Raw genomic sequence first — 25775 nt, 5'->3', positions numbered from 1 at the left:
TCTGTTGCCAAAAGTATGAATAGGACCAAGCCTTGATGTATCCAGGAAACAATGAGGAATTGTGGGTTGGTAAATAGACAGGTCAAACACTCTTTTAGGTCAAAGAACGGTAAGAAAATTAATTGCACTCATGATTCGTGAGTTACAGTACGGTGTACATGCAGTACACCATCTTCACCAACAGGGGGCGCTGGATGCATTAAAGTTGCCGGAAATACCAACTGATCAGTGAACAACGAAGGAGAAAAAAGTAAACTGCAGCATGGCGACTCCCATGCATAGAATAATAGCCAGGAGGCAAGCGTGAGTATTGTTTAGTTAACTAAAAATAACTGCTGCTTCGTTTTCATATTTAGTGAATACAGCAGCCTTTCAAACATTAATGACACTGACACTGAGTTCGTCGAGCTTCGTGTCAGATATATGAGGTCAATAGCGAGCGCTGCAGGGCTGAATGTGAGCATAAATGCGCTGCTGTCTTTCTCATCAAAACTGAATTATTGTGTAACTGTAGGGCTGTTTGCTGTCTGTAAACATTAATTTAGCCTTTGAGCTCATGACTGTTGCGTTTCAGTATAAAACTAACCAGCGGGACCTCGGTTTATTTGAGATAAGCGTAAGATATGTCAAGTTATAATAACAATCAGTGCTGTTTTTTGGTTTTGGTTTTTTTTAAGTCCAGGCGACTTAATCGACTCGTGTTCTGATTAGTGTTTTACTACGTGATTGTAAGGTCATATGAAAAAAAAACACTCCACCATAATCTTGTTTACACATCGACATATTCCGATATTGGGGTATTTTAAACAAGGCATATAAAATGAGCAAACCTATTTTCCATATTGCTCAAGAAATACATTTGATAAATTAGACCATGCTTTCATTTTCATATTCAAGTGAAAAACGCTGCTGATGGAAAATTATTTTGCAATGGAGACCAGTGGTGTAGGCCTATATCTTAGTTCGTTCGTTTGTTTTTCTTAGCCAGGACATAATGGCTTTGACAGTCAAAGCGACACATATTTTTTTCTAGGTTAGGGCGGTTAGATGAGTCTATAAAATAAGGCATAACATTCAGAGTCTGTTTTATCACATACAGAGAGGCGAACAAACAACATGTGCGTTGCCAGAAGTGTTTGGAGATGGGACACTGGACCTACGAATGCACAGGGAAGCGGAAATATGTGCACAGACCATCAAGGACAGTTGAGTTGAAAAAGAAACTCAAGGAGAATGAAAATAACCCCCTCAGCACCACTGGGTAAGGCGTCTCCATCAGTTCACCGCTGCTTTGCTGATTCTGTTTTATGCTACTAAAATAACATGTTTAAGATCATAACATAAATAAGCATTATCATTTTGGTCAGTAGAGTGATATGAGTGATATTCATATTCTGTACTGGAGGCACAAGTTATTCACTAACTGTATTTGAAGCAGAAACACGCTGGTTCTTACAGGACAATTTACATCATTTTTTATGGGTTATTTCCTGCTCCACGCTCTTCTCAGTATGACACTGAGTTACAGTGAGCCACAGAGTTTTAGCATCTTTTCCTACAATAACACATAAAGAAAAGCATACATTTACTAGAGCTGCAACAATTAGTCAGTTGACAAGAAAACTAACTAACTAGCAGCTATTTTAATCATCTTTTAATATTTTTTTTTTTATTAAAGTGCTAAACAGTTGATTTTTGGCTTTTGGTCATACAAAAAACATTTGAAGATGTCATCCTGGGTTGTAGTAAATTATAACTGGCATTTTTCACTATTTTCTGACATTTTGCAAACTAAACAATTAATCAAGGAAATAATCATCAAATTAATCAGCGACGAAAATAATTACTACCCACACTATCGGGGCCATATGTTATTGCTGCTGTGGTTTCACAAACATCAGTGCATCGACAGAAGCATTTGAAGCAGAGCTGCATCAAAAGATGCTGCCATGATGATATGTCAGTAAAAACCAGAGGAAGTACAAGAGTCCCAATTTTTTTTTTTTGTTAATTGCGTGTCTACCATTTGAGCTCAGTAATCATTGGGCCATGAATCAGAAGCCTCTGAGTACAGAGAGAAGCAGGTGTTCACACCTTGTTAACTTTACACTTACCTGCTCTGATGTTAAGCCTGGAATGAGGTGGGCGATCAGACTGAAATAGTTTTCACGGTTGTCTCAGTGAGTCAGAGAATTTAGCTTGTCAGAGGAAGAGCGAGGGTGTCAAACTAAGCTGACATGTCATGTTGAAAGAGACTGTGCACTGTGTTGCAGTAAAAACACTCTGCAGTTTCTGACTCACACTGAAGAAAAGTTCATCTGTAGATTAAAAGGAGCCACTGTTATATTCAGAAAAGGACACACGAGGAGTAAAGGAGTCTATACTATGAAAATGTATGTACACAAATCAACTAACCAGCTGAATCCTGTTGTTTTTTATCGCCATCTAGAGGATGTATTAATTAATGCAGTATGCTATGGTAACTGTTTAAAGTCAACATTTCACTTTTAAGGACTGTGATTTCATAATAGCTGCTGGTGCTTGAACCGAAATGAAAAAGGTGCCAGTACTATTGTATGCAAAAGTTTGGGCATCTCTGGGTAAATTACATATTTTGTTGAAGTCAAAAAAGTAAATATCTTTTCTTTGTGCAAGCTGATCATTTTCAGACACATATACAAACACATGTAATCACATAAAATATAAGGATTTTTGTTTTCAGACTGTTTCATGGATTATATGAAACATCTAAACACGTTCCTAAAAATTGGTTGTCAACATGTAATGTAATGGCAAGGTCCATTAAATCAGAGTTACCAGTGAAGCATATTGCATATTGTTAATTTTTTTTAATGACCCGATATTTCACCTTGGACCAAATTTCTTTTAGGCAAAGGGAAAGTTACATGTCAGTATAACATCATGCATAGCAAAGGACCAGATATTAGGCTGGTCACCTTTCCATGATTGATTTGTTGTAATAAACGAAAAAACTACTTCAACACATACTTTTATTTCTTGTGAGTTTAGGCTCAACTCAAACTCAACTTATTGTCAAATAATTGTCACTAAAACAGTTGCTTTTTTCTCCTCACAGACCAGGAGGAGAAGGCTCCAGTGAGAAGAAAATTAAAAAGAAGTAAGTCACAATGTTGGATGGTTTGACTCACTTTGTGCACACTAGATAATAATAAATAATAGATCAACAATTCTTTAGCCCCTTTGGCCAAACCATGCTTTTACTCCAATCATTTCAACAGTAGTAAGTAAATGTAGTAATCCACTACATTTTAATATAAATGAAACATTTATTTACAAGTGTTTATTAGCAAGTAAGTAGTAGTACTTACACACATTGGTTTAAGTGTAAAAAAATAAAAATATACTGATATATGAAGGCTTTTTTGATTACTTTTCTCATTACCCTGGTGTGGTACCTTTTTCAGGAAAAAATCCTGTAATGCACTTTTTCATTTGTAAAAGCATCATTGGAAACATCTTTGGAAGCAGCTGGATTGTTTGTTTTAGTCTTGAAGATGTTATACTGCTCATCCAAAAGGTGTCTTCAGGTCTAGTGACTAGTTTGAAATCCCCTTGGCCTTTCAATTTGTTTATGATCTTTTGAGCATTGTCATACGAGTCGATAAAGTTACATGTTAGTTGTTGGAGTCACGTGAAAGTCATGTGAGAGTCGTAGCCCCGTTAATTTAAGTTTGATTTGTTTGATTTAAGTTTGAAGTTGTGTTCTAGAGGCCCGCCTTTGTTTATAGATGGTAGGTGACATTTCCAGCATTACTGTCCAGGTCTTGGTCCAAAGCCCGAACTGTAGACATCCCTCTGTCATTGTGGACAGAAACAGGAAATAGTTCCCTCTAGTGGAGCACTGAGTGTGTTCCACCACAGTTTATTAAAAACTACTTAAGCAGTGATCTTACAGACTAGAAATAGTACTGTTATCAAATGTCTGAAGATTATACTGTTCAGTCATATTGTAATGGTAATGGTTTCTAAATCGGCCCTTTCAGTGCCTGCCTAGATGTAATAAGTAATAACATTAAGGATGGCTCTGTTTTGTTCATGTGTCCCAAAAAGCCATGACAGTGAGCCAATATATACAAAACAATACAATATACAAAACAAGGGTCCTGAAAATGAAGTAGCAAAATGAAACTGATTGATCATTAATTGTATTATCAAGCCTGCGCTTTTCCTACTGTGCTGTGTCAAAATGTCTTCTAGAAAAAGACACTTATACTTTTAAGCACAACTTAACGCCCCCACTCATCTCTTTCTTTATCATTCCTAAATGAATGTGATGCGTAGGTCTTTCTTTCACAGCAGACATTTTTTGACTAGTCTCAGGAAAAGCACAGGTGGAACTAATAAGCTTAACGACAGCTTTGTTCCCTCCAGTTATTGCAGAGCTATGCAGCCATTTATAATGTTATTAGCTACACTTGTGTTTGCCAAGTCAAAATGTCTGCTGTGACAAAAGGTCTGTTTAACTCAAGTTTCACTCCACATCCACATTATCCTCCTGCTCATGTGTTCAGCCACCCTCCAATGTGGAAAACATTGACTTGCATAATCAAAGACTGTTTGTTGAATTGTGGCTGTCAACTGCAAAAATGTCACAATAATGTAATAAAACTCGCATCGCAGTTTGTACAACACTCATTTATTCAGTGTGCACTTTACCACTGGGTGGATGTTTTCTTGTTTTGTTTGTTTGTTTTTTTTTATTTTAGAGTGGCAGGCCATGCTTGTCTGTTAGTAGGAGGGACAGATGCCATCAGTCAAGAGATATCAGAGGCTGGTGACTGTGGGGAAGAAGTGATGCATGAGACTGTTTAGCACTAGAAGTGTTGCTGCCTCTTCACACAAGACACTGATGAAGCCCTGATGGGCAAAACTAATCTGATTGCTCTTCCTGTGACATGACTACACTGGTCTATACAACATCCAAGTTAGAAAAAGAGTATATGTGCATGTAATGTTTCCAGTTTACCCTATTTCCTCAGTTCTTCCAAAGTAAAATAACAAAACAAAAATCTAGCAGACTGGTGCTTGTAACCCTATCTCAATTCCAAAGTCGGTAAACTGAGCATGTTGAAGAGTCAACAAGGTAAAAAGCAGTGAGGAGTCACTGCACAGCTTCTCTTCTCTTTTGCTAAGTCACACTACAACAGCCACCACAGCCCTCTTAACATCTCAGTGACCGTTATAGGTACAGCGTGAGACTTAACAACTATACGCGCGGCTCTGTTTTCTGTATTCATGTTTGTCCTTTGTGCTCTGCCACTTCACCTCTCAGGGCTAAAGACTCCAGCGACAGCAGCAGTGATTCAGACGCTTCCTCCAGTGACTCATCGTCTGACAGCAGTGACTCCTCCAGCTCCTCTTCAGATGACAGCAACAGCAGCAGTGACAGCGACGATGACAGCTCTTCCTCATCTGCCTCTTCCTCCTCCTCCTCTTCGTCCTCTGACAGCTCAGACTCAGGAAGTAGCAGCGATTCAGATCAAGGACCACCAAGGAAGAAGAAGAAGAAGAAATAAATAACTAAATGGGTTTTCTTGTTGTTGTTTACCCTGAGTAAATTTTAGATGGCCACTTTTTTTTCTCAGTCCTATCACAGTTGGTTGGATCTGCATGGATATGACACTTTTAAGGCTGCAAATCTCACAGCAGTCTACTGCTCGTACAGTTTTGTTAACAAAAATGGATGAGAGAAGAACAAGATAGTATTTTCAGTCAGCTATTGTGTCATGTTCTGTTTTCAAAATACATTTCCCCTGTTACTTCTACTTATTATATTTTCTAAAGATTGTAGGTCTGCTGAGGAGGATTTTCATTTTAAAGAACTGAGGAAACTAGTGTGCTTATTCATGTTGAATCTTGGGATTTTGTACTAAAGTATATTTTTAGTCAAACTGAATATGTACAGCTCACAACCTTGACCACATCTAGTAATGAACAGATATTACTATGAGACCTTTTAAAGGATACAGAATAAGAGTTCGGTTTGTTACATTTTAAATTAGTTTGAAGTTAAATGGTCTTGTTGCTATGAAATTGCAGTTGCTTGTCTCACTGTAAAATAAACTTAGATTGTTTTTGCTCTGAAGGCTCTTGTATATTTGGTTTTATAAAAGGATTTATTTTGTGTAAGTGATACACATTGCCGATGGTCGGAACGTTTTTTTACCCCATAAAATGCAGCATCAGTGTACCGCAGCAGCCTAATATTTTGAAACTAGTTAGACTAAAACTAATATTTTGCATATTAACGGGGATACGAGAGGCCCCTCCTAATTTGAGCTGATCCCTGTTTCTGCTGAAATGTGATTGGCTCAGCCGCTCAGTCATCAAACTGTCAAAAGAAAACAAGACGAGCGGGGTAAATTAAGAAAGAAGCCACACACACACACACACACACACAGTAGATTTAATTTTAATTATTTTTTTTAACAACCAGCATATGCATGTAGAAACGGCACCGTGACTCAGGGCGGTGGTTAGGTTGGACGAGCGTGGGAGTCGTGGCTAGTGATTATCCTCTAACACTCGAGGCTCCAACACATGCGCAGTAGCTCACGAGGCAGTTGTATTGAACCACTGTGCCGAGGTGTGGTTTGGTCACTGACGTTTGAAGCAGGTGAGTGCTTCGGACGTCATACGAATCACCTGGTTGGTTCGGTTTGTCATGTGAATCACGTGGCGGGATCGAGTGTGTTTAGAGGTAGAATAGAATAGAATGCCTTTTATTGTCATTATACATCTTTCACATGTACGAGATGAAAAGCATCTCCTTCTTCAGTGCAACGTGTATAAATATACAACATAGGATAGAATAAAATAAAATAAGATTAAGTAAGTTTAGTGCAAGTCGGAAATATATAAAAAGAAAACTATACAACAATATGAAAAGAGAGTTATAAATAAATAAATAAATAAATATACAAGAGGGGGTAAGGTGCACAGTTCAAGAAAGTAAATATAGATATAGATAAAGAGTTAGTTAGTTAGGTAGGTATATAGATATATAATCCTAAAAAACATTAGATATAGATAAGACATAGATTCATTACATATAAATACACACACACACCAGCCTCATCTGTGCCGTCTGAACGGGTTTTTTTTCCAAGGCTGGGGAAATAGTTTGTAAAAGAAGAAACCGATTGAGTCCAAAAACTGTAGAAAAACTGTTATGTCTTAATAAAAACTCAGTTACACAAGCACACCCACTGCCCTGTCCTTCAAGCCCACCCTCTTTACCCACGTACACATAAACCTCTTTACCAACGAAGCCCAAAACATACCATGGTATAATCTGTATTTGCACCAGTACCATGTGAAAATGACATCAGTCAGGAGAGTGTGGAAGCCGTCCCCATCTCCCAGCATGCCCCAGCAGCATATGCATGTATAAACGGCACCATGACGGAGATGAGAGTGCACAGGCTCTCGGGCCTATCCGGGGGGCATCGCACAGCCCGAGAGAGGAGCATGAGAGCGCCCGGAGGATCTGTGTTGTCAACCAGAGTATTCATTGTTGCATCACCTATTAACCTGTCCATAACTGTTGGTAGTGATGGCTGATGGAGGCTTTGTTGAAGCTTCGACACCTCATTCAAAAAAAAATGGTTCATTACCCGAGGCTTCAATGACACAGTGCTCGAGTAGGACATCTAGTGGTCAATAAAATGAAGTGCAACGAAGATGTGTCATTTTGTCATTTGTCATTTGAAATGGTGCTGGTCCATTCATGAGATGTGCTCTACAAATACAGACTGATATCATTTTCACACCTAAGAACCGCAACAAACCGACCTACTCTGCAAAGAAAAATTCAAATGACCGCCACTATATAGAGCTATCCTATCCCTGAACACACGCGATCCCGCCACGTGATTCAGGTGACAAACCGAACCAATCAGGTGAGCGCTTGAGTGACGTTCGGAGCAGCTGAGTGCTTCGAACGTCACTCAAGTGCTTCAAACGTCAATACTCACGTGACCAAGCCACACCTCGGCACATTGGTTCGATACAACTGCTTCATGAGATATGGCACGTTTTCGGAGGGACATGGTGGCCCATTGGACATTACTGTACAGAGCGGCCCCGTGGCCCAGGGACATGGTGGCCCATTGGACATTACTGTACAGAGCGGCCCCGTGGCCCAGGGACATGGTGGCCCATTGGACATTACTGTACAGAGCGGCCCCGTGGCCCAGGGACATGGTGGCCCATTGGACATTACTGTACAGAGCGGCCCCGTGGCCCAGGGACATGGTGGCCCATTGGACATTACTGTACAGAGCGGCCCCGTGGCCCAGGGACATGGTGGCCCATTGGACATTACTGTACAGAGCGGCCCCGTGGCCCAGGGACATGGTGGCCCATTGGACATTACTGTACAGAGCGGCCCCGTGGCCCAGGGACATGGTGGCCCATTGGACATTACTGTACAGAGCGGCCCCGTGGCCCAGGGACATGGTGGCCCATTGGACATTACTGTACAGAGCGGCCCCGTGGCCCAGGGACATGGTGGCCCATTGGACATTACTGTACAGAGCGGCCCCGTGGCCCAGGGACATGGTGGCCCATTGGACATTACTGTACAGAGCGGCCCCGTGGCCCAGGGACATGGTGGCCTGGTGGCTTCGGGCTGGCCATCGGGAGGTTCGGGAGGTTTCCCGAACGGCCGGTCCGTTCCCGGCCGATGGTCGGATCGTTTTTTTACCCCATAAAATGCAGCATCAGTGTACCGCAGCAGCCTGTCCTCGCAGCCGCAGGTGGCACAGTTACGAGTGGAACGTAACGTTAGGGATGATTCCGCACCTCTGGACAGGGTCAAACTGATATTTGGCATATTAAGGGGGATACGAGAGACCCCTCCTAATTTGAGCTGATCCCTGTTTCTACTGAAATGTGATTGGCTCAGCCGCTCAGTCAGTCATCAAACTGTCAAAAACAAGCGAAAACAAGAAAGACGAGCAGGATAATTTAAGAAAGAAGCCACAGACACACACACACACACACACAGATTTTTTAATTTTTAAATAAACATAGTGTTTGAGTATGCATAGTATGTGTGAGTATATGTAGCTTACTTTAATACATTCTACTGACTGTATATCATGTATATCATTAGATTGCTTTTATATTGCTAATAAAGTATTCATGTTAAAATCACAGCTCCACTTAGATCCATCCTGCGATCGGATAAAAGGCCTCTCCAAACCAAGCTCCCGGGCTGAATTTCAACCCCAGCCCGCCCCTCTTACTCAGTATGCTAAAAGAGCTAAAAGACTCGTGACAACTGAATCTAGTAGTTCATTCGTGTATGTAAAATTAGATATCAATCAACAGGAGGGAACAATGAAACGCTGTTTGTGATTTCCGTCCTCAACGTCAACTCTGAGCAACCTCTGCGTCACAGAAATGTTGCATTCAAGTATCTGGGACTTATCATAACCAATTTTACATTGACGTGCTGTTACTGTAAAACTGTACAGTAAATAAATAAATAAACAGTTTATCAGACTTGACTCAACTTTCTTATCGGGGATTTGGGAATACTGGTAAACTGAAAATATGTTCGCTGCCAGACTGATTACTTCTTTCATGTTGAATAAACCACCTGAAAATTACGGTGACGGGTATTTTTTATACTATTTTTCAAACTTCAAACTTCAAACTAATTATCCATATTACACCCGAAAAAATGTCCAGAAAACATTAACCTCCCTTTTATGATTACTCGGTTCAGTGGTTGGATTGAATTATTTCCGACAGCAGATGAACGCAGCACCGCTTGCTGCCATCCATGCATCCAGTCCTGTCTGTGGTACCTGCTGGCTACTTAACTTAGCTAGCAGCTTTACCTATCAGTCACTTCTGTTTAGGAATAATAAAATGAGCCAGAGACAGAATGATTTCCTTTCGTTTTCCGCTCGATGTGCAGATGCGTTTTAAGGAAAACATGGAAACCGTCAATTTGGTTTTAGTATTTTAGCTGTTACGGCGTCTTGCTGAGTCCATTTTGCGTGTAACTGGAAGTGGAAAAGACAAAGAGAAAAGAGCTTTCCCATAGCTAGAATGGTTTGGGCCTAAAAAGAAGACAAGAGGTAAGGATGCTGAATGTCACAAAAGACGCTATTTGGTGACTTGCTGTACTTAATGGTTACATGACGTTTGGAGTGACTGTTAATTTAAATTTCCGCAGAAATTTTCAATGGTTTCGGGGCTAGCTAGCCGCTAGCCTAGCATCAAAACGCCACTAGGAGATTTGGCTAGCTAACATTATGCTAAAGCGAAGATGCAGGTAGTCCTGTAGGTAGCGAGTTAGCCTCTCGCCAAATGGGTAGACCTTGTAGCTACTTTTAAGTTCCCATGACAGCAAACTTGGTTAATTGTTGAAAAAATAGTAACTCTAAATGTTAATTTTATTTGCGCGGCGGCTCTCTGTTCTCGAAAAGTAAGACATCGTTGTGATAATGATCATGTTTTTGTTCCTGTAATGTTAGCTAACAGGTCATGACGTCTGATGTTTGTGTTTTCTCTGTTTAGCCAAGGTTGACATAACTTAGACGCATAAGTTTGTTAACTAGTACTAATTTATGTTATCGACAAGGGGATATTTATTTGGCATTAAGTGCAAATGCTAAAATAGAAACAGCCCCCTGTTTGTTTATAATGACTATATGCCGTTCAACATGGTGAATTAAACTCAGTGCTGGGCAATTTAAATTTAAATAACGATTACTTTACTTCCTTGCCGTTTCTCTACCGTAATTTCACAAATCCAAGGGCCATAACAATCTTCAGTTTGCTTTCAGTGACTACTAAAAACTTTTGATTTGTTGTCCTGCAACTAGCGCACACCGTATTCTGCTTTTATTATTCACACGACATTACTCTCAATGCCAGTCTTATCTGTCCCAAGTCGAAATCGTAATGAGTTACCTCAAAATTACTCTTGTGTAGGAAGGCAACACAATAGTCTATGTGTCTAGCTTTGGTCGAGGAAAAGGACAGCTGATGTGCTTTTCTAGGAAGCCATTTTACGTGCCACAGTTGGGGGAAGGGCTAGAAAATACATCATAAGTCCAGAGTAACTCTAAACAGTTATTACTGATGCATGTTTAAATCCAGCAGGACACATTTAGCACATGGAGACAAGGGCAGAGCAAGCAATGAAGCTGTTTATCTTTGTTGACACACCATGGTGGGGGAAGCCTAAGGTCATGAACTCATTTATGACAGGTAGCTGTTAACTGGTACAACAACTGTAGTCAGGTGGCAGATGGAAGTTTTAGGTTGTTTGAGTTTTGGGTGCAGTTGGTTGGTTAAGTATACTTTGTGTAGACCAAGAATGTTTTTATTTTCATCTGGCCATTAGGGAGCAATGATATTGCTTTCTTGTTTAATTAAGACAGTGAGAACGCCTACCTACTCTTTTAGACACTGACACCGACTGCAGCATTTACCACATTAAGACATTACTTTGTAAAGTAAATTGCCAAGTAATACAGTTGCTGAATAGACTAGTGGATATAAGTTCACTCTGAGTAAGACATCTGTATACTGGTAGTAAGACATGCTTGATATTCAAACTTGCATGATTACAACACATGTAAACAGATTTACTGTGCTATAGTATGCCTCTCAGTTGGAGTTTTCACAGAATTTTGTGACACAGAAGACAATACAGATGTTTGATGACAGATAGCATTTGAATCTACCCCCATATATTGCAGTAAAATGAACAGATTAAAGCACAATTATTTTTGCAAAACTTGCTTAAAGGGTGTATCATGATGTTAAAGCACAAGAAGCTTCTATTGAAATACTGGAAGAAATCTAATGTTTCTGTGGTTAGAGCTGTTTTGGTCATTACTCAGGCTATGCTAAAAGGATGGATGACTGAACTAAGATTTAATAGTTTGAAATTGAATGAGAAAAGAGAAGTTTCACATATCATATTTTTTAACTGTTTGAGCAATAGCTCATAATTTTGCAACGCTATGGGTTTTTTTTAAGTGAAGATGCTGAAGTGCTAGATGACTGGTTGGTGCAGGTTTGGGTTAGAGTTAGTACTGAAGCACTAAGGAAAGTCCTAAGTAGACACAAGCAATGTTAGGTGAATCCCAAATGTCAGTATTATTAAATTGTAGAGTAATAAAGATTTTTAAGCAACAAAAGTAATAGGTTGTTTACTGAAATACTGTTTATCATTCATAATAAAAGCCCCTATTCAAATTAATGCAGTCCATTCCAACATGGTCAGTGTCTTATGGCAGATAAAAGGTTTTTACTGTCTGTCTTGTGCTCCGTGTGTGACGCAGCTCTCTGTGAAATCCTCTACATTTCCTGTTTAGGTTTTGCTCTGTGGCTTTTAGTCTAACTGTTTCCTCTGAAGCCAAGCAAGGGGCACATACACAAGTGCTGCTGCGATGTTATGGTGACTTGTTTGTCCATTCCAGGCAGAGGAGTGGGCCCTTGTTTTCTTTGGCTTTGACACATCTATTGTACATTGGAGTAGTAGTAGAGTGTGATTTTGCAGACTGGATGTTTGGGAAATGAGCAATAGCCAGTTTCATACTGTTCAACAACAAGTGATTGTACCAGACCTAAGAACAGAACTGTCCTCCCAAAACCAAGGAGTCCTTGTATGAATTAAGCAAAGGCTCAAGATTGCTCATTTATCTTGTTTTTAATCATCTTTGTCTTCAGCTCCCTTTGATGAATAAAGTGAATTTAATAAGTGAAGTCAGAAATGTATCGATGCAGTCATATGGTTTGTTTATTGCACAGGTGCTACTGCTTTTTATAAGTTGCATCCTACCCAAAGGAAAAGCTAAATGTGTCCTCATCTCAGGCCTGTAAGTTTATAATCAAATCGTATTTCCTTTAGAGAGAGAAGCTTGTCAAAAGAAAGTTGTTTGAAGGCTCTTCCAGAGTCTACCAGTTTAATTAGCCCAAATCTAATCAGACAGCAGCAGCTCTTTTTTTTCCCCCATCTCTCAGTACTGTTGCTCACACAGCAGAAAAATATGCTATTCACTGTGTCCTGACCTCATGCATCTGTTCTTCAGCTTTTGTTCTCTAGGATGTGAGTTAAGCTCTCATGTGGCTATATAGTCCCGCGGAGGTGAAGCTCATTAAAGCCATTTCATTTCACGGATATTGCATAGATCCGTACTGTGCGATACTGCTTTGTCATATTGGTCTGGAAATTATACCATCGGTCGTAGTTTACTGCAGCAGTAGTGCTTCTGATAAACAGCAATGAAATTCATTAGCATAACATTTTTCAGAGCAGGTTAAGTGATTTGCGGGCAGTAACAAATGGATCAGTAACATTGGCAGTAAAAATCTGAGATGGATACAGATGACTAAAATGAGAAATACAGTAGTAATACATACATAAAAACTTTCTTTTTCTAAAGGGATTCAGAAAACACTTTTTGCCATTTATTAGGTGTCAGCACTGGAATCTGCAAATTTATTTTCATTTTCCAGCAACTGGTCTCTTATGTCACGTTCATGTTTGGCCACAGCATATACCAGAGTGTCTGGGGAGGTGCAGGTTTATTTTGAGGTTCAGCGTAGTAAGCTGTAGTTCAGTGCGTTTCTATTTGCAGGCAGGCAGATACTCAGTGTCAAATTTAGTCCATACTGTTCCCAGAGTAATAAGATTGTGAGTGATACATGGGCAACAGTGCCACATTACAGAAATTCCAGTGTCTCCTCAGTAAAGCTGGAGAAATGTTTGACCTTTATTGTTGTTGTCATCAGTCATAAATCTTGGTACACTATAAATTTGCATGATATCTGCAGTTTCAATAGCTTAGGTCGTGTTTCAGATAGGTGATCATTATTTCCAGAAGATAAGATTACCGAGACTGAGGAACGGTTAATTCATGCGTTGGGCAACTAATAGACTATACATTATGCATATGAAAGCTTTTTTTAAACCTGTTGACTTCGGCTGTTTCTACAGTGTAATCCAAGTTAATTAGGTATCACTTACACAAACATAATTGTTGCTCCTACTACCACTACTCATTTTATTAAACAAATGGTGAAAAGATAATAATAATTTTGCGCCCAAAGCTTTATTAGAGGAGACACTGTAGATAGTACAAATACTTTTGAGACAACTTTCTAAAATATCAGTATATATTTGCATCAGATAATCACTGACATCTCTTGCTGGTCTGTTTTAGTAACAGTTCAGCAATTTTGGTTCCATAACTCTACTAGTAAGTCTTGTTTTACCAATCAAGTCTGGATGATTTCACAGTTCACTGAAAGAATTTTAACATGGCACTGATAAACATTTTCACAATTTTAGAACAGTGGAGCTACCCAAGATCAAAAAAGCCCTCTTAATCTAAGTGTACTGAACATGCTGGAACATGTTGAGTTTAACCCGTACTTGCATCATATACCAGTATGTTGAATCAATATTGACTCAGGGCCAAGGGAGGGGTTGTAAATTTCTGAAAATCTTAACATAGTACAGACACGGGTGAAGAGGGTCATACAAAAAAAAGTGAAAGCCTCTCAACAAGCTTGGTGTGCACATTGAAGGGCTGCAATGACGCAGATTCTTTGGAAATGTTGCCAAGATAATTGAGGGTTGTGTGTCATGTTCCATGAACTATGTAGCAGAAAAAGTTCCCTGTTATCTGTGTCAAAGCTTCAAGCATGAGCATTTTCATTCTGAGCTCAGCTGTTTATATTTTGAAGATTATTATTCCAGGTTGATTTTTGTGATCTTGGCATGAAGATGTCACCAACCTAGAGCAGTGTAGCTTTTGAAATCTACATGTAAACATTAGCATCAGAGTCTTGTGTTCACTGAGAACAATACTTCTCTTCTCAACTCAGTAATCAGGCTTGCAAAATGTCAGATATGAAAATGTTCCTAAATGAATATGATTAATTAGCTTATAAATGCAGAACAGGCACAGCACATGATTAGTAAATTCTACCAGCTCCTTCTGATTGAGATAATGCACGCCCGCTGAGTGGAAGCATTCCAGACAGTGACTCAGTTCAAATGCTTCAGACCTTCCTGAATGAAAGAGTATAAGCAGTTGTTTAGAGAACATGCCAACCAAGACTTAGAGTCTTGTTTTGATGTGTTAATTGGATCTAATCTGAAGCTGCATTGAAATATTAAAAGGTTTTTACGGAAGGCCGAAGCAGGAACTAAAGAATTCTGAACACTTAATCCCAATTTTGACATTGTCTTCTTCAAACAACCCCCGCTAAATACTTTGACTTAAAAGACACAGAAAATTAGGCCTATTCATTACTCACTGTTGCTTACTGTTGTGTGACTGAGGTGAAGTTTCTGCCATACTGATACAAGAAAATATTTTTGCACTTGCAGAAATTTCCTGTGGAAAGTTATTAGATGTTGTAATAGACTGTTGATTTAAAATCACTACATTTCCAAAATGATGATTTTTTTTTTTGTTGGCCATTTCTGATAAAGTCCTTGTCCTAACTGCACGTAGTCTTGACGGTACTCCTCCCAAAACAGCTGCTTAAATGGGGCAGGTTTACAGCATTTGAATGGACACTCCCTCTGGAATTCCTGCAGTCAGCAGGTTTGCTTCAAAAGCACCAGGGGTGGTGGCACTGGCAACCCATCTGTACCTCTATTACTGAGATCTTGTTGTTCAGATATTTTATAAAATACTCTTTGTAAACTGCATTTGTGAGATACAGGAAACCATTCATGGCAGGTGACAGTTTTGGGGTTGTTATGTTAATGTATTTGGTTAAACTCATCACAAACCATTTGTGATGACTGAAGTGTCAAAAACCAACTGTTCTGTGTTTAGATATTTAGATTCCATACAAATTAACTTCTATCACATAGCTGTTTATGTGCTAAATTACATTTTCTATTTTATTAATCTTGTTATTGATTAAATCAGAGAGAAAGGGATTAGAAAATAGCTGTGGTTGCTCAGTTTTAGATTAAGTATTAAAATTATTCAAACGCTGCGCAGTATTTCCAAGAACATCAGCCCTGATCATAAGGATTAGCCATGCATTTAAAAATGTCACAGCAAAGTGACTGTAAACTGAGCCAAAGGGAGATTCCCAAGTTTGTAAATTTTTATATCACTTTGTTTTCAGGATTGTTTTTTCTCTTGTTCACTTTTTAGTATCCTGTTAAAAAAAAAAAAAAGAAGAAGTGTTGGAGAAGAAATGATGTGTTGAAATGATTAAATGATTAGTCGACTATCTTAATAATCAGTGAATTGTTTCATTTTTCAAGTGAAAACTGTGAAACAGCAGATGTTCTCAGATTCCAGACAATTTTCTGCTTCATTATTGAAAAGTGAACATTTTGGGGTTTTTTGGACCTTTGGTGAAACAAAGTAACATGTGACTTTTGTGTCTGCAAAGTTGTTATGGGGATTATTTTACTTTTTTTTTCATACATGAAACAGTTATGAGAAAAAATTATCTACAGTTTAATTGATAATGAAAATAATCATAAGTTGCAGCCCTACTGGTTATGTTTAATCAGTTCAGTTTTCACTTGTGTAACCCAAAATCACAAATCACCTTGACAGCTTTAAAGTCTTAACAGCATGCAACACAGCCTAGCCTTTATACTCCTTTCCAATGTGCAATAGCAGGGGGTCTGTGCCAAATAATTTCTGTAACTTTCCTGACGATAAGACACTCACTCGCGTTTCACACATCATGATTGGTCAGCTGTGTTTAGGTGAGAGAGGAGCCAGGAAATACTTCTGTTTCCAGTTCCCTTTTTTTTTTTATTTGTTATTAACTGTTTGTGAAATTTTTAATGTAAACAACCTGGTGTAGCACAGCGAAATGTCTTCCTGGAGAGTCTGTTTGAAAATATGTGCCATAATCCCTGCTTTTAACTGACATTGCGTCTCTCCCCTTTCTATCAAGGCCAGCTTTTCACTCTGCCTTTCAGTGCAGCCTTTTGGAACGTATATAAACACGCTGAATTTCCAACGTGGTCAGACAGCATGTCATAAGAGCTAGTTCTGAGAGCTCATAACCAGCCCTTACTGCCTTGATCTGGATAAGGAAGAACTCAACAAGGAGGGTTCCCTTCACAACAGAGGAGGGAACCCTTCTTCCAGCACTAACAGACAAGCAGCAGATAATGTAAATCCAGTGGATAAAAGTAGAAGTAATAACATTACAATATGGAGAAACAGAGTGGTCATTTTAGATCAACCAAAAAAACTGTTTACATATAATCAGTAAATATTAGGGCAGTACATCAGAGTTTCCTGCAAAGTATAAAAGATGTTTTAGATGATGTTTTTGTACAAGGTAAAAATCCTTGCAACATGTGATGATAACACATTTGTCAGCATGTGTCATCATCATATGTGGCTGATGAAAATGTCTACAGTGTGTTTCAACTTGTGTGCTGGAAACTGTGTGCCGTCTCTTTAAGAGGCTGCACTGGTGCTTTGCCCTGTGCTGAGGGCATAGTGGGGGAGGGAGGTTGTTGACGGAAAGGCAGGCTCTGATTGGCTGGACTTTACTGAGGGCAGTGACATCACACAGGAGGAGAGGCCCTGTGGTGTAAAATAACATCTCCTTTTATGGGACAAGGGGGACCGTTCCATTCTTGGAGAGAGGGGAGATTTATTCCCCTCTCTCTGCTCCCTCAATGCTGCTTTCCTCCCATATGATCTTCTCCCTAATTGGCTTTTAAGGCGATTTTGTAAAATTAATATTGCTGTAAAGCTGTTTTAGACCAGTCTTCTTCTTGTTAAGCCACCTTAAGTTTGAGTTTAAGTTGGTGTAATAAACTACATCAACATTTTATTCCCTCTGTTTTCTTATTGAATCTCTTCTTTGATTTAACACTTATTTGTTTTTACATACACGTGTATTCTATCCTACAAAGGTAGAGAGTAACAGAGGCAGTGAGGCTGTGAGAAAGGGTTTGAAGTTGTTTGGCTGGATGGCCAATTGTTAGAGATAATAAGACTGCAGTGCTTTCATTTGGTGGCTTTTTAGCCTGGTTACTCTACTCAGAAAAATCATTCCAGTGTTTGCAGATGCCTCATCAGCAAAACTGTGCTTTCTTTGCCGTTTCCAGCGTTGTACTTCTTTCCCCTAATTCATAAGCTTAATTAAATGCTATTGTAAGATTCCTCTACTCCTTGCTGAGCAGTTTTTCCTCATAGCTATAGCTCAGAATTGGCCCACAGCACTGTTGGTATTTAAGATAAGAGGCACCGCCACCGCTGTCTAGCTCTCTTGTGGATAGGAGACAAAGCAGAGTTGTCTTTCTTACATTCACTCTTTGCTACGTGCTTTAACCTCAAAACACCACACAGACAGAAACAAAAGCTGCGGCTGCCTCTTGTATTCACATTGCATGTGACTACCCCCGCTGTTTGCTGACGTGGTATCTTCCGAGAAGGAGCAGTCACCTCCCCTCACTAAGTCAGATTTGTCTCCACTCCAAGGAAATACACTGTACCATCGAGTGGAGTAAAGAAACTGTAGTTACACTCTTCCAGCTGGACACCCACAGATAAATTTACAAAAGGGCCAGGTTGTCTTCACTGAAGGAGGTTGGCGTAGAAATTTAGGCTTGACAAGTCATGACGAGAACACTTCTGAATCCCTGGGAGATCCTCTGAACCCTCCTCCCCTCCTCTTTCCAATGTTTCAGTGGTTGGGGCCATGGCCTCTCAGTCAGGGTAAGAAATGCACAACTAGTTGGCTTCTTTACTTATTACTGTTGTTGTCTGGTAGAAATAAAGCACTTCCTTTACTCTACATATATAAATACACATATAAAAACATATAAAGTCATACTAAAATGTTTTGGTTGGCTTTACAGAAAAGCTGTGTCACAGAGGCCCAGTCCTGTATTCATGGTGCTCAGATAACCATCAGTTCTTCCTTCTTTTTTTGCTTGTGTTGAAGAAGACATTCCCTGGCTGTTATATGGCAGATGAGCTGATTAATTTAGGTACAGAGTGAACTGCCTTTTCAACTCAGCAGACTTTGACCTTTTCAGTTTGGCACACACTGTTGAATGATTACAATAAACTTAGCTGGTCATTACATTTTGATAATAATAAATGTAATTTAAACTCAGGTTTTGTAAGAAGTGGTCTGCTTTGGTGAGCCTTTCTTTGTTTTGAAACAGTCTACTTTGCCTGCCTATGTTGGCAACTGATAAGCTCTGTAGGTCTTGGGCCTTGAACGTGGCTTCAGCCAAATGTTAAAACTGAGGCTCATTTATGATCTGTGCCCTAACCTTTGCTCTTTAAATGAGTAAAATAGAAATTAAGGTTGCTCCTTGAGGTTTCCCACACAGTCCTAATGTTGGGATTGGGCCAGAGGTAAATGGTGGCTTCATCTGTGGTTTTTGGGTTGCATCTTATTTGTACAACCCACAGTTTCAGCCACTGCCCTCACAAAGAAATAAACAATATGCTCAATTGGGTCCTGCTTAACTGTGCAATGGAAATGCCCAGTACTTAGCAAATTAAAGATTAAATTTGAAAGTAAGGTAGAAATGTATCTGGCATTAGGTGATTCTGGTGTTTTGTGACTACGAATAGAGACATCCCGTCCACCATGTTGTTACCATTTAGACAAACTTTCTTCATTGCATAAGATGGTTTTCATGGAGTGATTACATTTCTGTCTTGTGTGATGCTAAGCCACACTTTCACACACAAGTGCTTGCCCACCATAATGTAAACAGTTCAGACGTGTTGAAGTGTGGAAAAGCGGCAGTGTATACAGAAGTACATTGGTTCAAGGTTTTTCAGGAATCAATCAGTTGACACGAACAACTGTGACAAGTTTGGTTCAATTTCAGAAACAGTTCTTAATTTCCAAACACACAAAAGTGGGTTTCAGTCCACATTGGCAAAATAAGACCAGCCACCACTTTTTTTGAGTCTTTATATAAAGGTAGTGTTGAATTTGGTTTTGGTTTCTTTTCCGTATAACCTAGTTTGAGTTTTGTTGCTGATCTAAGGCCAACCTAAAAACAGGTCGAGCTCAGAGGCTTGCTCCATATTCACACTGTCACATCATACCACCAACAAGTTTTTCACATTCTTTCCTTCAATCGCGTACTTGGTGTACTTCCTTATTTATTCAAAACCAAAAGCACACTTTGCTTTTTTTCACACAGAGAACAAGCATGCCCTTTAAAAAAAACACAACATGGGAAAGGCAACCTATGTCAAGCTTCTCAGTTTCACCAAGATATGTTACCTGAAAGAGGCAGAGATACTTGTCAATGTAGTTATTTTGACTTTGGAAAGGCACAAAATAGAAGAGCCTGTTGGCTGGCAAATAACAACATTTATTCTCCAATATTGTTGAATCCAACAACAAACAATTGAGCATCTTGTCTGATAATTCTCTTTGGTGCTATACTACTGTATGACAAGGTGTAACCTCCTGTTCAACTCATAAAGACCAGTAGATCGGTCAATTAGTTGGGCAGAAAGGACTTGAGCAGGGTTTACAAATGATTCATTGCATTGTGCTAACAGTGGCCCATTCACACATGAAGCCCCACTCCAAAACTAACATCAGCAGGCTCATTTACATGTACATGCAGTACTAGCATACTGAAAGCACCCTTGGCCATCGTTTACTTTCATTATTTGTTTGACCAATAGAAATGTAGAGAGCGTTATTTGGAAAATGGAAATCATATTCTCATCTAATGGATGTTTGGGTGATGGATTCTTTTCTGGGCTGATAAAAACTGTTGCTAATAGTGCCTTATGGCCTTGGTCACTTCCTTAGCTTTGGTTTAAGGTAGCCTAGTGATAGTGTGTAACTTAAGTTGTCTGTTACGTGTAATGACTCATACTGTAGTTAGGAGTTGCTGATGATGTAAAACAGGCAAAAGCTTAGTAAAGAGGTTGGTTGGGAAATTACTATTGAGACTTGCTGATAAGCTTCCCAATCAGTCAGAAGTTGTAAAAAAGAAACTGCAACTGTTCAAGTGATTCAAGATTTAGTCTATGACACTACCAAGTGATTGATCCTTATCAGTCTTTGAGAGTTGTGTGAATTCTTCTAGAATTTTTCTCTCATAGTTTCATATATTTTTTTTTTATTTTAATTACTTTCTTGATCCCTCCTGGAGAAATTACTCTCTGCATTTTACCCACACCAAGTGAACGAAACACACACACAAGCACGCTGGGGGCAGGGGGGCTGCCTAGTGAGCCGCCCGGGGAGCTGGGCTGGATCGGTGCCTTGCTCAGGGGCACCACAGCCATGGTCGCAGAGGCAGGGGAGGCGCGTCTCCTTCACCACCACCGTATCCGGTTTTTGCGCTTGGTCAACGGATCGAACCAATGACCCTCTGATCTTAGGCCAGTCCAAAGTCCAAAGCCGCACTCTTAACTTGCTGCACCGCAGCTGTCCCTATATGTGTATATATATGTAGCCTAGTTTGTCTGATCTTAGATTACTTTGTGTAGTGTTTTGTCTCTGTGTAGTGTTTTGTCTCCCATTCTAGAATCCGTTTCCCATCTGCTTCATTTCATCTTTTCAATAATACTCAGTAAGGATTGAAAACACCCTTGTGTGTTGTGTTTATAATCTAGGAGGGGGCCGGGAGGTTGCAGCGTAATCGCTCTCTGTCAACAGCCTTAAAATTATTGTTGTCACTGGCAGAGCCTGAAGCCATCGACTTAGAGAGAGAGAGAGAGAGAGAGAGACGACACGCCTGGCTGATAATTTGCTTCTTTCTGGTTTCAAAACTCTGTAGCTGCTTTCTGTTAAACAAGGTTCACAACAGTCGCATTTTGTTCTTTGTCAGGGTGGCTAATGAACACACACTTGTTCTGTCCAAATGCCCATGTTTTGATATTCCAGATCCAGGCATCCAGCAGAATACATGAAGTTTATTTTGTTGTTTGTTTTTGTTTGTTTTTTCTTCTAAAGACGTTGTGCTTAATCAGCTGATAATGTACACAGTTTTATTACATGTTCATGCATTTGGTGTTGTTTGTTTCTCTGGTGTCAGTCAATATATCCACTTAGAAGGGTGCTGCCCTCAAATAGCTCTCTGCTTATATGTTTGCACTACACACATTATGCTCAGAAAGACAATAAGGGCAAAGGTGTACTTAGCTACCAGTGATGGAGTCAGTAGCTTGAAGCCACAGTTTGAAAGCAGTAGGTTATTATTTAATCCTAATTGCATTGTTTTTATTTTTACGCTACTCCTGAGAAAACGTTCAAATTGTGTGTGCCATTAATGAGTGCCCAGAATGCTTTTAAAGTTAACTCCAGATTACCAGTATGTCTAAAAACATTGAAAAATATATTAATTGTTTTAGCTGGGATACCAATTTATATTGACCATCTGTACAAGGAGATTATTTGCAGTAGAAGTAGTCCTACTGCACAGTGTCTAGACTAGTCTAAGCCTATTAGAGACTACTTTCTCCACAGGTCATCTCTGTGACACCCCCGTTTCTGATGTGTGAGGTTTCACTAATGATGGTCCTATTTGTGGTTTACCAAAAAACTGCGACTCAAAGTAGTGAGCAGGCAGTGGCAGACTGACTTGCTGTGAATAGTTAGTAGCTTCAACTAGTTATTACTTTGCAAACCAAGTAATTGTAACTAAAAGTAGGAAAACTGAATGGCTTATGCTGTTTAGTGTTACTTCGCTGACTGAAACAGAGTTTTAGGTAAATTTTTACAGACTTGTCAGGTGTTTCCTTTATGAACGTCTCACTTTCATAGTACTGCTTTTTTTTTTATATCCATCCTTGTAAAGACATGAGATGCAAAGTCTGTTTATTGTCTCTCCTCAGCGTGATTTTTATGTTGATTTTTTGTTGTTGTGTTTGTGTTATTAGCAACATGAACCGTGAGGACCGGAATGTGCTCCGAATGAAAGAAAGAGAAAGGCGAAATCAAGAAATCCAGCAGGGAGGAGGAGAGGCTTTTCCAGCAAATTCCCCTCTCTTCCCTGAACCATACAAAGTGGTAAGTTTACTTGGCTTGCGTTCACTTTGTATGTTCACATGTAATTGATTAGTCAGTTAAGAGGAATTTGTAACAGTGACAGGAAGTGAGAACTGCACACACTACCAGGAGCATTTCTGCCAACATAGCATTATCTTCACTCATGCCTATACCTTTGCTTGTTTTTCAACTGCTAAGAGGGACGCTTAGCTTCAGGCTTCTCTGGTAAAGAAGGGAACCCCCTATCTTTTGGTGACTTCCTACAGGTGTGTGTGCACTTTATGTAATATTTGTTTGACTTAATTCCTACCTTTTACTTGATTAGATGTTCTCAAGAAAATCCTATATTTGTTTTAGGTTTGAGAAGAAGTTTTGTTGCTGCTTTAATGGAAAAGAAAGAAATATGTGATTTTTTTTCTTTTTCTTTTTCACAATAACCTTCAGGATCCTGCAGTCTTGGTTTTGTTTACTGTTGATGTGATCAAAGCTAAATAGGGCAAAATGTGCTTTAATACCCACGCCAGAGTTGTTGGGTGGAACATGTCTGAGCTAGCCCTTCTTACAGTGACTGTTCACCTTCTTTTAATCGAGATGATCTTGCACAAATTTTAAGATGTTATTTGCAGGTTTGTGTGAAGCACAGTATGTGGTTGTTAATAATAGGTATTAAAAAGCAATATTAGATGCTTTTCCAAATGTTCGTGGCTTGAATGAAATAATGTCAGAGAGTCAGCTGTTGACTACCTCTGCGCAAAATACAACAGAGTCGGTTGAACTGACAACACCTGTTTTTGCTTAGCTGTTTTGTAGTGCAACTGTAGAAGGTAAACATAAGAATACGCCAACTTCCCCTCCTCCTGCATTTTTTCTGTCTTCATCCACATACATGTAGGCCAGCCAGCTCCTGCCCAGCCACTGTAATTGTAAAGAGGATTTGAGTTCTCTGTACTGGTCTAATCTTTGCCACTAACCAGATTTGAGCAGAGGTAAGTGGCTCCTCTCCTTAGCTAGACCTAGCCATCAAAGCAGCAGTGAGGAATGTGTCCTGACAGGTTGGGAATAGAAAGGGTAGCAGAGGTGAGCGCTGAGTGGTGGCCTGTGTGTTTTGGACCACAACAAAGTGAAAGGTAAAAAGCTGACATTGAAGAAGCAAAAGTCCTTGACCTTTGCTAAGGAAGAAAGGCATTTGCAGCGAATAATTCTATTACGCATGTTTGGTCTACTGTTTTCCGAAACTGCTTTTCAGGAAAAGAAGGTAGTGTGTAGGAAAATGTGGGAAAAAGCCAACTGTTTAAGTCGCTGGCTTTTCTACACTTTGTATCTCTTGTCTCCTGTTTGTCTGAGTCTTATGTAAGCTTCAGTTTAACTTTTTCCCCCCCTCTGTCATGCTCCACTAAGTGGAAGTTTACTGTGTTCTGCATTAAAGGCCATGTGTGCACGCAGCTGTGGCCTCCCAGATGTAGAACAGCAGAGCAGTAACATTTTTATGGTGCAGAGTTCACGCAGTTGTAACTCAGCTGCAGAGGAATGAAGAGCACAGAATTATCTGTTGAAAATTAAAGCCACACAATGTTGGATCCCACAAATTTGATTATGGAACAGGCCTTTTGAACCAAACTGTGCCAAGATCTAGCCACAGAAACTAAGCAAAGTTCTGAACTTAGGAAATCAGACATCCATTGAGCATGTTCTTAAGACCCACAGAGATCAGGCAAATCGGACAGGTAACAGTTTAAAAACGAGATACAGGTCTTTGTGTGTCATTTCTGCATGTGAGAAGATAGCAGAGGAATTTTGGAAGAGATGGCAATCTGTGTTTTCTTTTCTTTGTTAATTATTGAGTTGAAAGTGATGTTTGTATGGATAGTTCCTGTCTGGCAAAAAAGCGTACTGCTTCAGGAGCCTTTTTGTAGGGCAGGAACCAAAAGTTCATCAGACAGTTTTTGTTACAGATGTGTAATACAACATGTACAGTGTTTATAAATTATGTCATGTTACATTTAATACAAAATTTACAGTATAATACAACTTCCTTGTTTTCACAGAATGTTTTAATTCTGCCACTGCACTGTTTTGCAATCAGTATCTATGTAAACACTGGGTTTGCTGAACAAACTATGTAATGAATCGGCTGTTTCTAATTTACCTCCAGCACTTTCTGTTTAGTCTTCTTTGATTTTAGTATTACCAGCCAAACATACATGCCGGCTTCAGTATGTGAGATAAGCCATTATATCAGAATTTCAAAATACTTGTACTGAATATTTGTAATTTAGAAAAAATAGTTGTGTGGGTGCTCTTCCACCGGAGGCCTATTGCAGTCATAATAAAATCCGTCATTTATACTCATACTACAAAGTGAAACAGACCTGCCTTAAGAAAAAATAGGTAATGCTTCAGCTCACCAGCTTCACACATGTGAGCCAGACCGTGCTAGCCGGAGGTAGTGGAGTGCACATTATGACCAAGCTAGTTACATTTCCTGCCAACAGATAACGGCTTGTGTTTCCTCACCTTCCGTGTGAATCTGTCAAACAAAACAGAGGTCTGAGGCCGCATGTGAAACTGGATATTCTGTGCAGAGTTCTGTCACGGACTGATTGCAAACAGGTCGGCTAGAACCCGTGGCCTCAAAGTGATTGATTAACCTCTGTGTTGGAGCTATGGGTAGACCCTTATCTGTGTTCACAGATGGGTGTGGACTGATCTGTCCCGATCTGTATGTTTGGACAAGCTTAACTGTGCCATTTGGCAGA

The 25775-nt window shown here is 39.6% G+C and overlaps 2 protein-coding genes across 4 annotated transcripts in view; both read left to right on the top strand.

The window, feature by feature from the left end:
* Positions 1-215: 215 nt before the first annotated feature.
* Positions 216-6121, top strand: zcchc10 (zinc finger, CCHC domain containing 10). The gene is made up of 4 exons (XM_041051658.1): positions 216-303; positions 1100-1261; positions 3098-3139; positions 5315-6121. Exons 1-4 carry the CDS (start codon positions 263-265, stop codon positions 5556-5558), a joined length of 489 nt encoding a protein of 162 aa, XP_040907592.1. The 5' UTR covers positions 216-262; the 3' UTR covers positions 5559-6121.
* A 3772-nt stretch (positions 6122-9893) lies between these two features.
* aff4 (AF4/FMR2 family, member 4) overlaps positions 9894-25775 on the top strand; it is a 29303-nt gene continuing 13421 nt past the window's right edge. The window contains exons 1-2 of one of the 3 annotated variants that reach the window (XM_041051194.1): positions 9894-10136; positions 22911-23040. In XM_041051194.1, the coding sequence (XP_040907128.1) occupies positions 22915-23040 (126 nt within the window). In that variant the 5' untranslated portion in view covers positions 9894-10136; positions 22911-22914. Of the gene's footprint in view, positions 10137-18524; positions 18750-22910; positions 23041-25775 lie in introns of those variants that run through there. The other 2 variants (XM_041051193.1, XM_041051195.1) reach the window with 2 other exon arrangements.

This window comes from Toxotes jaculatrix, chromosome 12, assembly GCF_017976425.1.
Source record: "Toxotes jaculatrix isolate fToxJac2 chromosome 12, fToxJac2.pri, whole genome shotgun sequence".
Taxonomy (NCBI): domain Eukaryota; kingdom Metazoa; phylum Chordata; class Actinopteri; family Toxotidae; genus Toxotes; species Toxotes jaculatrix.
The sequence above is the reverse complement of the archived record's forward strand: the minus strand, read 5'-3'. Positions and strand labels throughout refer to the sequence as shown.

Coding starts and splice junctions, on each gene's coding strand:
- zcchc10 (XM_041051658.1), top strand. CDS start 263: ATGGCGACTCCCATGCATAGAATAATAGCCAGGAGGCAAGC. Junction 304..1,099: donor ATAATAGCCAGGAGGCAAGC/GTGAGTATTGTT, acceptor TATCACATACAG/AGAGGCGAACAAACAACATG. Junction 1,262..3,097: donor AACCCCCTCAGCACCACTGG/GTAAGGCGTCTC, acceptor TTCTCCTCACAG/ACCAGGAGGAGAAGGCTCCA.